We start from the raw sequence: 15858 nt of genomic DNA on the forward strand, positions 1-15858 counted from the left end.
AGTAAGATTTTTGAGAAAACAAATGTACAAATTGATAGTGTAACAATTTTATATATTATTTTTATATCATTAATCATTCATATTTAATTATTATTGATTTTTCTTAAAAATAATATAAATAAATAATTGATGATATACTAATTATGTATAGATTTTTATATTGATATTACATAAATAATATTACACTCAAGATTTTTATACATTGGACTCTAACTTAATATCTTTTGAGGAATAAATTATTGCATAAGCACATCTCTTAGGTATAAATAAACACCTTCTTATTTTCTAATATTAAATATTTTAATTTTTATATATTTTATTTAGAGAATTATATCACATTTTTTGTAATGAATATATATGATATTATAAATTGTGTGATAGAAAAATATGAAAATATTTTATGATATTATTAAAACTTACCAAAAAAAATTATATTGATAGTTTGATATTTTTTGTGCATGTAACCCTATTAATATTTGTTTTATTATATGAGAAAATGTTATAGTAATAATTAATTAGAATGGTAAAATAGGTAAAGAAATATATATAAATATTTATAAAATGTTTTGGTTTTATATATTGTAAAATAAAACATAAATATAAATAAAGTGAAATTTTTGATACAGAGACAATATTAAATCGAATATGCCCAATAACACTCCCTCACATGATCCCATCATGTCTCACACTTAGAAATATTTATATTATCCACCGATGACAGAACATGTACACTTTGACATGGTGAAAATATTTAATTGAATATGTCTAGTAGATGATGTCATATTAAATAATAATTATCAATAAATATGTAATTATATTTAAATGCAAAAAATTATATAATAGTAATTTTATATAATTATATTAAAGTAACATTTATTCATGTTCTCCTATCTTGAATAAAATAAAATATTAAATAATATTTCACCCTTTTTAATTTTAAGTCAATTGTCTCATATAGTTTTCAATTACTCCAATTTAACCAAATTTATCTAGATGAATCAACGGACGTTAGTTCAAATGGTACATGTTTGACTTCCGTTAAGCAATGTTTTGGGTTCGAGTTTTTTACATTGTCAGCATATCATTCATCATTGATTTGTATTACTTTTGTTTGAGAGTCAACAGTAGTTAACAAATATCAATGATGGATGATTTATTGACAATGTAAAAAACACTTATTACAATATCGATGTATACATATTAAATTGTTATAGTATTATAGAATATGAGTGAATTATTTAAGAAGTTAGCAAGTGCAAGACTAATAAATTAGTGGGGTGCAAATGCATTTAACACTAAAAGCTATAAACTTTTGGTCCATCAAATTTGGATCTAACACACCATTATACGACGTCGTATTTGTCACGTTCAACGCGATTTTTCATTCAAAAGAAGCAATAAACGAAGAAACGAGGTTGTTCCTTCAACTTTTCGATTCCTTCGCACAATTCCTCTCTGACATTCCGCCACCGGCGATTACTCCGGCGGCTTTCTACAGATCTCCGGCAAAATGAATACTGAGTAGTATGTTCCTCTATCTTCTTTCAATTTGTTATTTCAATTGTGTTCGATTTTAGGGAAGTTCGTTCCTTTTTCGATTCTTATGTTCTGTTTTTCAAAAGGGTGTTTGAGATTGTAGGTAATTGGTGTAAATGGTTTTTGTTTTGTTAGCAATCAAATCTGGTTGGTATGTGTAACCCTAAAATTTTGATGCATTTTTTTTTCCATTTTTATAGATTGAGATTTAATTGTTTTTCAATCGCGGATCGTATAGCCATCGCTAAGTAAATAATCTTGTCGATATCGAAGAATTTTTTTTATATGTCTAATTTTCTTGATGATATTGTCTAATTTGATTGAAGAATAAGCTGTACATGTTAATAATTTGATGCATGGTTAGTGACAATTAATAGTGGGAATCACCGAAATATGCTAAAGCTATGAATTTAGCGAAAATTGGGGGTTTCGGTGGTACGAGATTCAAATTGGAATTTTTGTAGCCTTGGTTAGACTTTCCATGAAGGTAAATCAAATCAAATAAGACAACAATTGAATTGGTTTGTCATCTCAATACATGTGCGTGTGCGTGCAAAATGTCTATGATTGGCCTTTAAGGGGTGTTTCTCAAATTGATTTGTGATCTATTTCAAATGAGAAAGATAATATGCTTAATCCCTTTTGCAGTGACTACTTGTTCAAGCTCCTTCTTATTGGAGATTCCGGTGTTGGTAAATCATGTCTTCTACTGCGATTTGCTGTAAGCTTCTACTGCTTTTTATCCTATGCGTTTTATGCTAGTATTATTTTGACTTGTAATTTTTTATTTGTGGTTCACCATGCTTGTCCACTCTTTAGGGAGTTTCTTCTTTTCTCAAAAACTACAGTAGTTCCCTTTCAGTGCCCGGTACTTAATAATTATGCTAACTGGTAACAACAAAATCTTACTAAACAATAGTTACAGACTTACATGTTTTATTCATTTTTTATGTTTTAGTTGTGTCCCCCAAAATGTAAATAATCATACACTGAATTTATTATGGCCTAACCTCTTCACTTCAGATCATATCCTCTTTCTCTCTACTTATGTAATAACGAATGTTTTTTCCCATGTATCTAATGATTGCAGATTTATCATTTAGGTGTCTAATACATACATGCTATAATTCTTTAATAAAATATAATATATTACTCCTAGAATTATCACCTCATATTTAGCAGTGTAATACCTCAGAATTTATAACAAAGTAAGAGATTCCTGAACTAATTTAGACTTCAAATTTCCTGGAAATTAAGATTGTTGTCGCTTTTCAAAAGTGCAAATGGTTTACTAGCCATAGTTATTATCCCCATATGTATTATGTTGTGTCTATGTGATTAACATTAACACTCCAAAATAAGTTATCGTGCCAGATAATAATTCAGTTCTCGTCCCAGATATTGAAGCCTTTTAAGTATGATACATGAAAATTAATACTAGAAGCAATTCATATCGAAAAAGCCTATGTCTAGTTTCATGTAATATTTGTCTTTGTACGTGTTTTCTACATTTTGGAAATTATGATGGTATCTCACTATGGAAGATTCTAACTTAAATGCCTTCAATTTGCATGTTGATTGTGGAGATGGTACATTTCTGCTTAATGCAGTGTTTTAGACTATTAAGTATTAACTTTATGATAATTTCTGTATTATTCTTCAGGATGATTCATACATTGACAGCTACATAAGCACCATTGGAGTTGATTTTGTGAGTACAACTTTTCAAACTTTTAAATTAAGCCGATTGAAGCATCACTTGAACTGATCAGTTCATGTTTTTTTCCTTCTTTTCTGTGTAGAAAATACGTACCGTTGAGCAGGATGAGAAGACCATTAAACTCCAGATTGTATGTATATATGATTATCCTTGTTTTAGTTTCTTTATCTGCTAATATTTTGTCTTGAGTATGCATGTGCCATCTTTTAAATCTTTACACAGGACGTATGTTTTACTTAGAATTGTTTGTTGATAATTTTATTAATATTTTGAAGAACTCCATCTTTCAAGCTGTCGTGTTTCCACGCCACTTGAGTCACCAAAATTCAAGTTTATGTTGACATAATGTTTCTTCCCTTGTTTTTAATTTGATATTATATGTAGTGGGACACAGCTGGACAAGAACGATTCAGGACAATCACCAGCAGCTACTACCGTGGGGCCCATGGGATCATTGTGAGTGATGTTTTTCTTAGAATTAATTTTAGATTTCAGTATTTTTTGGGTGTCTCCTTGCATTCTCTACTGACTAGTTCCACTGGTAGATTGTTTATGATGTGACAGATGAAGAGAGCTTCAATAATGTGAAGCAGTGGCTTAGTGAAATTGACCGTTATGCCAGTGATAGTGTTAACAAGCTTTTGGTTGGCAACAAATGTGATTTGAAAGAAAACAGAGCTGTGCCATATGAGACTGCTAAAGTATTGCTTTGTTATACATTTCTTGTTTATTTCCTTCTTTTCCGATTGAGGAAACAATTTCAAGCATGTGTTCATGCTTTTAGTGTCGTTGAGGAGTTATTGCTCTTACGGTCTGATCCCACCTACACTTACGCCGCCTTTTCTGTTTGGTTCTCTTTATCAGGCATTTGCAGATGAGATAGGCATACCTTTTCTGGAAACAAGTGCAAAAGATGCCACAAATGTGGAACAGGCTTTCATGGCCATGACTGCTTCAATCAAGAGCAGGTACCTGTTCATAACTTAACAGTACATATTAAAGAAAACCGCAAAAGCTTAATGCAACTTGCCCTTTAAAGCAAGCCTAGGCAAATATTGGTTTCCAACCTGAAGAAAGAATAATTATACTATAGCTCACACCTGTATTCTGTAATTGAGTCTAGTTGATGTTAGATCATGGAGCTTGGAAAAGTCCATTTCTAATTGATTCACAAATTCAGTGTTTTTTTTTATCTTTCTTCCTTGTGCTTTTGTTCAAGCAATCATATATATTACTAGATTGTGTTTTTATGCCTTTTGAAAGTTAGATCTGTAAAAGGTGTCAATTTTACAAGACTTGTTCTTCTTTTCTTTCTTGTGTAGTTGTGTCTGTAGCACAACTTTCAGTTAAAAAATGTACTCATTGAAAACTGCCCAGTCCTGATAAAAAGAAATGGCTTATAAGTTTCTTTATCCCTAAGAGCCATCCCTTCAGATCAGGCAAGTGCGAACCATAGTATTGATCAGTGACCACCCGAGTAGTATTAAGCAGTACCCTTCCAGGTACGCAAATGCTAAGGATCTATTTGCGAGTTGAGTTTTGGAGGGGAATGAAAGAAAATGGAAGGCTTGAAGAACCATGAAATACGCTAGTGTGATGGTGTCAAGGTCTTCTATTTCCCTCCAAAACGCAACTCATAATAACCCCTAAGAGTTAACCATTCAAGGGAATCGGCCAAAGAGGCATTTAAAACATGATTGTCCACATTGTGGCCTGTCAAGGCATTGTTGTTCAACCTGTAACGAAATGGTGAAGCCATTCCATCACAAAGAAATTGATGATTTTTGTTATTTCCTTTACAATAGCTGATGAAAAAGCAGATAGAAGTAGATGAATAAAACACAAATCATGAACTCTGATTAGTATATTACTTTTCTGCTTTACCCTTCCACTTGTTCCTCCCTAAGTATTCTTTCAATTTCGTTAAATTTAACTAGTTATTCATTTATTATTGACCATTTTTCTAGTAACAATTCCTTTTATTAACTCATTATCTGATGGTAATTCTCTATTGAATGTAGAATGGCAAGCCAACCTGCAAATAATGCAAGGCCTCCGACCGTGCAGATTAGAGGACAGCCCGTTACACAGAGCAGTGGATGCTGCTCTTCTTAACCAGAAGTTATTGAGATGCATTTCATTTGGTCTGCTACATTTCATTTCATGTAAGATTTTTTACTTCACTATGAAGTGGACCAATGTCACAATCTTTCTGGTGGTTTGGAACTTCACTTAGATCACCCTATTCTTTAATATGGCTTGTGCAAAGTATCATACTCATTAATGCCAAATCTATGTTCCTGCTTATATAGTTTATGCTACTATTTATTTTTGTTTATTTGATTACTTGGAAGTGCATCTTCAAGTACTTTGTGTAGTAGATTCATTGCAAGGATTAAGTGTGGTACAATTGAATCAAATAAACCCTTATTGAATAAATATTTAGCCATGCTTACTCTATTCCTTTAACATATGTTGTTCAAGCTCTTGTGTTATTCTTCAATGGCTAATTTACTGAGCCATTATAACAAAATTGAGCAGAAGGTAAATACTTTGTATGTAGCATCAGTTTCTGATGCATATGAAATAATGATTAGTGCTCTACTGTTAGAAGTAGCATCAGTTTCTGATCTCAACTGAAGCTAAATACTTTTTCTTTAGCTTTGTTCTCTTATGGCCATTTTGTATGCATACTTTTTGATATCTGAAAAAGTTTAATATATATGCATTACCGATGTAAAGTTTTTCACACGGTTACTCATCTATCATGTATGTGTATTACTTTTGTTTAATAATCAATAATCACGTCTTTAATTATATGCTCGCAGTGTAAAGTAAAAATGCTCGCAGTGTAAAGTAAAGTTTTTACGCTGTCTGTAATACATAGGCATTGTTAGTGCAAGATTTATACACAGTCAGTACATTATTCATCTTTTATTTGTATTAGTTATATTTAAGAGTTAATAATTAATAAATGATATGTTAACAGTGAAAAAACTATTACATTATTAGTGTATAGTCAATTTTTTATGTGAATCACATTAAAATACAGACTAATCCGAATTGAGTTCAGAAAACCCATTTAAAGATGTAAATCTTTTCAATCTAATTTACATGATAAATTTAGTTGCATCCACAAGATTAATGCAGATATCATTGATGTGCATTGCCGCATTGTGATGTATTAGGAAGGAAATTTTGGGATAGAGGTTGAGTGAAACTGTTATCGACCTAGCCATACTTTTAAAACTGTCATTTAAGCCAATGGAATTATAGCTCCAAACTTCAATCTGAGCTTGGTAGGGTCCATATTTAAAAGCATACACTAAAAATACGAGTAAATTATATAGACACCCCATGAGTTTTAATGAAATTATACAAATCACCCGTCATTTTTATATCCACACAAACCTCCTAATTTTTATATTTTTATTACACTGACATCCTCCTCTATATGAGAAATAAGTGTGATTTAAACAAAAAAATGTGATAAATGTAATTTAGTTAAACAAAACATTATATATTGTGGATTCAAAACCTCTTTATTATTTTTGGTTTGTTGTGATATAGTATAGAAGTGATTTAAACAATATCTCTTTAGAATTGTTGATACATTTTGTAACAAAAAATAATAAAATACATTGATTTGTATATCATTTAGATTTGTACCCACGATATATAATTTTACTAAATCTCAAGAGGTGTCGGTGTAATTTACTCTAAAAATATTCATTTAAGAGATATGTGTTGGTTCAAGTGGAAAGAACACAATCTTGACATTGAGCTTTTTTGTGAGGAAGACATGTCACAATTCCATTCCCACCAATGTTCTTAGATCTGCCCTAGACTATATTTACTATTATTGAATTGTTGTTTTTATCTTCTCATTGTACCAAAAAATGTTATTCAGATTAAGTCTTTCACCAATTGAATGGGATAATACTATAAGAAACTTCAATTATTTTTAAGGTATGTTCAAGATACTTCGAATATAAGCAATGCTACATTGGTAAAGTTCTAAATAGATCATGCTGAAGATTTCATTAGTCAATCAGAGTATGTTATTAATGGTTTAGCTCATGCAAGAATTTGTTTTTCTAACTTTTACTTTCGCACCAAGGCTTGCGCCGAAAATAATAAGCTTCAACTAACTTTTAATAGAGACAATACTAATATCAAGGTCTCACTGGATCACTAAGATAACCAAAAGGTCAAGAATCTAATTCCTGGGAACGACACATGTTGGGAAGGACGGACACACACCCCAAAAGGGATTAATTCCTTATCGATAGGGTCGGAGAAAACATTGGTAGTACCCAAAAAAGAGAGCCCAATTTTTTTAGCAAAACTGAGAAGTCAATGTATAATGAAAAGGAAGTCCAACAACATTTATGTCTTACCCTCCACCAATGTAACCCACAAAATGTCAAACAATGTAAAAGAAAAGCATAAGGGGCAAAGGCTACAAGGACAAAGGACCATATGAAGAATAACCTAGATTTACATCTCAAGGCATAAAATTAAATGACTCTTATAATTCAGGAAATCCAATCACTACAGTTCTTTTCCTTGCATAAGTTCAAATCATAGAACCCAAAATTGAAAATAGGAGAGTGAAATGTCCAAAAGGGTTCTGGAAATTCCTCACTTGCCACCCAAGGTTGGGAAATGCCCAGGATCCTCGATGGCTGGAGCCGGTGCATTGCTGGTTGAATTTCCACGGAAACCTCCGCTGCTGCGTGCACCACGCCCACGTCCGCGACCACGCCCACCTGGGTTATAGAAACTTTCCCCAGCAGCAGGCTTCAGAAACTCGTTGATGCTGACAGACTACGAAAATGACAAATAACAGGTTTAACCAAATTAGCACTAACCCATAGAAAATAAACAGGTTCGAGAGCAATCTAAGAGATCATGTGTTAACAAATTCGTTGTTTAACATCCTTTAAAAAATAGAGTTCGGTAAATGGTTTAAGAACATTTCGTTGTTCAAACTATTGGTTGACTCCCGCAACAATCACAAGAAAACCAGTGAGGATTGTGGAGATCAACAAACCGGAATAAACATGGCAGTAATTCATGTTCAAGGAGCCTATGCTAGCAAGAAAAAAGTTAAAGATGCACAAGATGGTGGAAATCATGAAGCTTTAAGTACAATATAACAAGAATCCACAAATTCAACAAATACCCACCTTCTTGGATTTCTCTTCCTTCTCAATACCATCTTTGCGCTTATCTTTATCAGATCCCTGGAAAAAAGTTAGAAGTGGCAAAAGGACATTAGTAAGTATCATCAACACAACTAATAATCAGAAGCGCAAAGGAGAGTGAAAAAAATCTCACCAATTTAGCGAAGATTTCATGATTGTTTTTCTTGCTTGACAGAGGCTGCATGGATTCAAACTCTTTAGTGTCTACCTTCCTCTGTTCAGTCTTGAGTGCTTGCAAGGCCTTGCGTTTCTCCTCCAACACTTTCTCATATTCCTCCAGAGTCATCTCCTAATAGGAAAAACAACAAAACATAGTGCTGGTTAATGAATGTCAAATTTAAAAATACTAAAATCGGAGAACATATAAATTACAAGGATTTCGATTCTCTAAAGTGAAGAATGCATTTAAGAGTTAAGAGTAAACTGCATGTGGTAATCATTGTTAGGAAAATAATGGAAGCGGTTACCATCAAATAAACCATTTGACATTGATGTGCCTAGTGTATCACAAAAAAAATTGAAATTCTAATAAACCGATATCAAATCTACACTTTCGTTGCTCTAGAGAGGTCCTATAGAACCCCAAAGGGTAAAATGTGAAACATAAGCATGGGGGAAAACACTGCCACGTAACCAAATCCCCTTGCTTAGACAAAACTAGGGAAGATACCAAATGGGTTTCACTTCACACTTTACACAATAATAATGTCCATAACTTTCAGACACATGCAAAGTAAGCCAGTATCAGATGGAAGCATCAAATCGTTATCAGGAGTCAGAAAGTAAGACTTTCTTCGAAGTAAAGGTGTGAACATGAGTCGCTAAACACTAAATTTCTAATGTGCATAATGCAATAATACAAATCAAAAAATAAATAAAGCCAAATCAATTTAGTGTGATGCACTTAGCAGACAATCCAAGCTGAACATAATGGTTTGTCATCCATTTTTGATATAATAAATGTGTATCAATCGGGTGTAAGACACAACTTCTGTTGGTCTATTAATCATGAAACTGCATAAAATTTAGAGGATGCAGCAACAGATTAGAGTTAATGCGAGAGCTTTAAACGGGCTGGGCATTCACCTTATCCTCGGGCTCTTTTTCTTCAGTTTCATTAGCAGGACTCTCCTTCTTTGCATCTGCTGCATCTTCTTCAGCTGCGGGTTTCTCATCTCCCAAATTCTTTTCAGTTTCATTTGGGACTTCATCAGTCACCCTAAAATAAATATTAAATCAGAAAGAAAGAGAAGCATATTCAATAAGAAAACGAAGGATTAGCTATCGAAAACATGAGGGCTTTATTATTACCAAAATTATTACAATTATGAAGTTTTGAGACAAGAGTGCTTACTTCGCAATTTCATCATCTTGTGTTCCCCAATTACCTCTCCCAGCGCCTTCTCGTTTGAACCCGTTCCTGTAAACAGAACAAGTGGCATCAATATTGATAGAATTAGAAACACGTGTTCATGGGAGAAAACATAGTCAGAGGTAACGTCACCCGCGTCCAGTCCCGCTGCGGCGTTCAAATACTCTGCGGGGTCTCCCTTCTTCATCACCTTCGCCAGTGCTGAAACCTCCACGTCGAGCACCACCACCACGATAAGGAACACGTGGGGCACCATAACCTCGTCTTTCTGATAGCTTCTCAGCATCTCCTTCAAATGCACCTTGATTAGCAGGGGCTTCAGTAGCGGAGAATGTGTTCTCGCCGTGGGAAAAGTCACGATTGAAACCACCACGACCGCGTCCGTATCCACGTCCACGGCCTCCGCGAAATGGTTCACTTCTGGCCTCCCTCACTACCAATAAGATACGAAAATAAAATGTGAGCACATGAGAAAAACCATGCAAGGAGAATGGTCAATTCAATAGCCCTCCAACGATTAGGATAGCAGACATAAGACAAATTTAATTGCTATAAAACACCGAAAAATACAAAAAATACATATTAACAAATTAATCTTTTAAATATGGTGATGTCATGCCAAAAGAAAATAGGAACCATAGATCACTGGGAAAATGTATCATCAAAGCATGCATTTAAACTGATATACAATTGAAGATATTTTGACTGAAAACATTCAACCAAATTACCGTCATCCGCAACTTTCACAAGAAAATCCAACCCAACATACAACAACAAATCCACTCAATGAAATTAAAGGTAAACTCGCACAAGATTATTATCACTTGCGATTATTTCCTTTCAATAAATAAAACTAAGTTTACACTAATTGAGACCAATCTAAACAGTAATCATGTATCAAATACATAAATAATTGAACCATGATAAAAATAATGCAACTATAAAACCAATTGATAAAAATAAAACAAAACACTGAATATAAAATCACATGATGAGTTTCAATGTTACAACAACATATAACAGTCATGCAAAGCAGATTTCTAATAAACTCAAAAGCATACAATTATTCAAATTATTATTACAGATAAATCATTTGCATATAAATCCTTCAAAATACTCAGAAACCCAAAACATTAAAACAAACAACAAAAAGACCATATTTTCATAACAAAAACAAACACATTCCATTTATAATAAACTATATAAAAACATCAGTAGCATAAAAATTATCACAACCCAGAATTTAAAAATTAAAAAAATTAAAACTTTAAAAAATTAAAAAACAAAAATTCATAAGAAGCTAACCAGCCTGAGCCGGAGGAGTTGGCTTAGAAGGAAGCTGAGCAGCCTTTCCTTGCGGTGGCTGACCACCACGAGAAGCTCCCTTTCCCTGTTCCTGACCTTTCTTAGGAGCGGCGGCGGCGGCCGCCGCAGCCTTAAGCTGCTCCGCTTCGATCTGCTGAGAAGGGTCCTCAGCATCATCACCCAACAAATCAAATGGGTTCAGTGTTGACATTTTCTTCCTTCAAAACTCACCGACAAAAAATATGAAAATCCCAATTCGAAGTACAAAACTGAAAAGGAATTATATCATCAACAAATCCATAAAAATACAAAGATGGGTTTGTAGAGAATTGAAAAAAGGAAGAGAAAAATGAAAAATTTAAGAGAATCGGTTGATAGAGAAAAACCCTAGCCGCAATAGAGAGAAAGAGAGTGTTGTGTGAAATAGTGAGAAGAAGCTTCAACTTTATCCTAAAAGTAATGTGGAATATTCTTTATTTAAGTTTGCTCCAAAATTATCTTAATCTTCAAAAAAAATTAGTTGTTGGAAATTTGACAAACTTAAAATAATTTTAAAAATTTCAAATCTTAATTAAATTAATTTTTTTCTAAAAAAAATATAAAATTTATTTGATGAGGGTCAAATTATTACATATAAAAATCTATGTCAACTAAATTGAATATTTACTCTTATTTTTTTTTATTTTTTAAAAGTACAAATTAAATACTTATTTTATTCCTTCAAATTTTTTTGTTGAATTCTCTAAAAGAGTACAATGTAAATTGATGAGATCACAAAAGTAAGATAAAATATTTTTTTTGTGGGGAAAGTCCAAAAATTAGTAATAAAAATGTTAAAAATGATTAATTAACTAAAATTTAAATAATCCATATGAAATATGAATTATAAACCAAAATATTTGGTGTGTATTTTAAGTTTTGTTAGAGAAGTAAATGTATAAATATATAAAAAAAAAAATCACATCAACCCGAGCACAAACCATTCATGAATACTAATTATTGCAAATTATCTCTAACAACACAAAACTAAAATATTTAGGCAATAAAGTTATTTCCTTCCGCCATTAAAATTATGATACATGTATATCTAATTTTTTGTATGATTTTTAGAAATATTTTAAAAAAAATAATCAAATAGAATATATGTCATGTTTTTAGTCGTTGAAGTAGATAATTTATCTTATAAATATAAAGGATCTCACATACATCACTTGTACATAGCTATAATTATAATAATCACGAGTTATTTTTAATTTTTAAAGAAAATTAAATCCTATATTCTTTAATTATGGGACAAATTTTTGAATAAGAGATTAAATTAATAAAGAAAATTTACATATTTTTATTTATGTTGAATAGGCTGATGGTATTTTCCTTTTTTATTTATGTTGATGTTTAATTTAATATTCATATCAGATTCAAGTAATTAATTAGTAAGGTATTATCGATAAAATTGAGAGATAGCTCTCAATGTATCACGAGATGTTGGACTTGGATGACTTTTTTATATCATAAAATAAAATAACTTTTGTTATTAGCTTTGGATACAATAGTGAAAATAAGATATGAAGAATGCAAGAATGATTAATAAAGTAAAAGAACGTGTACTTACTAATTTATATTGTGTTCGAATAATAAGTTTTAACCTTGAGACATTAAAATTGACCTTAAACTTCATAAAAAAACTACATTAGATTGAAGGGTTCAGCCATTATGAAATTATGATTTTCTTTTTAATGTTTTGTGGTGGTGAAGCTTGATATTTTTCATATTTATGTAATTGTTTATAATTTAATAAGATTATTGAAGTGGATTAGAACATCAATTTTTTTCTTCTTCCCCTCAATCTCATGTTAGTAAGAAGTTAATGTTTGGTTAATGATCTCAGTTGTTTGTGTTCAATTCACAAGTGATTATGTTTTAAACAAAACATGTCTATTTTTCTGATTTTTATCAACCTAAATATTATAAAATACCTCACAACTTTGTAGTTCTTTAAAGTTCCATTTCACACCTTGCAATTTCAATGTTATTCATCTCATTCAATTATTACTTGAAATTGTTGATTATGAATTGTATTATATTTAATTATTCTCCTATTTTGGCTTACATAAAGCTAAGGTATAGCAATTTGTGCAATTGTTCATCACTATAAAGATGAGCAATTTCTACAATTTAGAGCAATACTTGCATCAGCTAAATACTAAATCGATGAATATGTTCATAGTAAAATTTGAAGTGATTTTTTTAGTTGTCTTCAAATTTTCATTATGTTTGACATAATAGATTTATTAAATTTATACTGATAAATATCCTAATCAATGACCAAGTGAGAAAAGATTTGGTTGATATGTCTGAAACTAATGAAGTGAAACATTCAACATACTAACTTCTAAATTTTTAAACTCGCTTACAACATTCGGTCTTTTCAATCATAAGATTAAGTTGAAAGTTGGAACTCTAATAATGCTACTGTGGAATTCAGACCAGTAATACATACAGATGGGTACGAGTATTATGGTATATGTGTCCGCAGGTACCCGTTATTTATATGATGAATATATTATATTTAATTAAAATAAAAAGTACATATTCTAATATTCATTATATTATGTATATTTCTTCCTTTTACTTTATTTACATATTTTATTGAGTTTGGTGGTGAAACACCTACAAATATTATTAATGTGTAGAAACACACATGTTTTACAAAGAAAATATATATTTTTTGTTAAGGAAATGAGAACAAAAAATCACACAAATAAAAGACACCAATAAATTTAGCATTTTTACTAAATATTCAATCAAAAGGTACAAAAATAATTAAGTTTTATCTCATTTGAAACATAATAAAAATACAAAATTAAAAATTCATTTATAATAGGAAACTCGCGGGTACCCAGAAGTATCCGCGAATACCCGCACAGGTACCCGTACGAGTATGGACGGGTATGGGTAATGCTCTCCTATTTTGAAGCAGGTAGCTACTACCCATGCCTGTTGCATTCCTAATAAGTGTAGTATTACGATCAGGAATCGTACATTTGATCAAGTATGATGTATGAGGACTTAATGAACCCTTAAACTATTAGACCTTCGTCTTGTTTTTTATAGTTGGGAATATATTATAATATAATTTTTAACACCTATTGATAATTTTTATATCCAACAATAATATTTTAAACAATTTCCAAAATAAAAAGTAATTAAAAAAAGGAAATGAGTGGTAAGATTGTCAAATTATTTTATTCCTATATAGATCAATTTCTAATCAATCTATTTATTGTTCACTTATTTCTATTTTTTATCCCAATACCATTCACCATATCTTTGAAGATTTTAACAAAATCAAAAGATTAAGATTTGAAAAAAAAAGATTACTATGATTTATTTTAAATTAAAAACAATCATCCTGCATGATTTGAACAAAAAATAGCATCAAAAATTGACAAAATTTTAGAGAATATTTACAGATTTAGTGATTTTATCAACCCTTTAAAGACATAGGGAAGGGTTTATATAAGCATAAAAATTATGGGAAGAAAACACTTTTGGTTACTTTTCAATTGCTGCAACAAGGTGAGCCTCAACAATTTTTTCTTTTTCATTCTAACAAGGTTTTTAAATTATGTTCATAGTTATGTTAATTTTTCAACAATTATCAAAATTATAGTCGCATCATAATAATTGATGTAATGAATATATATAAATATTACATTATCGATACATAAATATTACATTAATAAATCATGTTCCCAAAAAAATTAAGAATTCATACTATGTTTTCGGTTTGAAATAATAGATATCTCTACATTTTTAATTAAAATATGAATACAAAACCAAACATGTCGAAAAATCGAAAAAAGATTAATTCTTTATTCATATTTTATTTTTAATTTCATGAAATATTTACAAACTTTTTTCCTTCTAATTTCTCAGATAGCAGATAATTGTATCCCAAGCATGGTTTCTGATGATATTGGCGATCACTACATGGTTTTAGATATTCACTCTCTTATTTTTTAATTTTATTTTTTATTACCAATTATAATATCATTAAGTTTTTAATTAACATATTAATTTTGCTTCTCTTTTATTTTAGGAATGTTTGTTTAAAGTTGATACATTACCTGGTTGGCAAAAATCTGTTACTCTAGTTTTGATTAACTTTGAAGGTATATGTTTCATTATATTTACCTCTAAAATTACTTAAATAAATTGCAACTATTTTAGATATATGGGTTGTTAATATTTTATTTTGGTATTAGGAAAATGTATTTTTAAATGTAATGCTTGAATTAGAACTTTGCAATTAGTTAGTGTTAGTTATAATAAGGGAAAACAAAGACATTGTGTATTTTTCATTGGGAGAAAAAAATATGTATATATTAACATTTTAAGAGTTTTTGACAATATCATTGTATCATCCGTCATTTATTTTTAAATTGACTCTTAAGTAATACAAATAAATAACATATTATGTACCGACTATAAATATAAATCTTTACATTATCATTGTATTGATATTACATTCTTATTCTATTTAACCATTAATAAAAAATTGCTTTGCAAATTCATATATGTTTTTATTATGAGTATAATATTTATAAAGTATCAATTTAAAGATTTATACACAATAATTATATTATCCATTGTTCATTTGTGCAATCATAGACCACAATATGTTATTTCCAAAACTATTTATTCATTATCAT

At 30.5% G+C, this 15858-nt stretch overlaps 2 protein-coding genes across 2 annotated transcripts; one reads left to right on the forward strand and one right to left on the reverse strand.

Annotated features, from left to right (window-relative positions):
• Positions 1315-5719, forward strand: LOC109359987 (ras-related protein RABD2a-like). Its single transcript, XM_019604706.1, has 8 exons — positions 1315-1524; positions 2185-2257; positions 3200-3247; positions 3339-3386; positions 3641-3712; positions 3802-3957; positions 4121-4224; positions 5278-5719. The coding sequence occupies exons 1-8, from the start codon at positions 1511-1513 to the stop codon at positions 5369-5371; spliced, it is 609 nt and encodes a 202-aa protein (XP_019460251.1). The 5' UTR covers positions 1315-1510; the 3' UTR covers positions 5372-5719.
• LOC109359983 (intracellular hyaluronan-binding protein 4-like) lies at positions 7598-11468 on the reverse strand. Its single transcript, XM_019604699.1, has 7 exons — positions 11144-11468; positions 9971-10271; positions 9821-9886; positions 9553-9685; positions 8600-8755; positions 8449-8505; positions 7598-8086 (listed from the first exon to the last, which is right to left on the reverse strand). Exons 1-7 carry the CDS (start codon positions 11352-11354, stop codon positions 7901-7903), a joined length of 1110 nt encoding a protein of 369 aa, XP_019460244.1. The 5' UTR covers positions 11355-11468; the 3' UTR covers positions 7598-7900.

This window comes from Lupinus angustifolius, chromosome LG11 (genome assembly GCF_001865875.1).
Source record: "Lupinus angustifolius cultivar Tanjil chromosome LG11, LupAngTanjil_v1.0, whole genome shotgun sequence".
Lineage (NCBI taxonomy): Eukaryota > Viridiplantae > Streptophyta > Magnoliopsida > Fabales > Fabaceae > Lupinus > Lupinus angustifolius.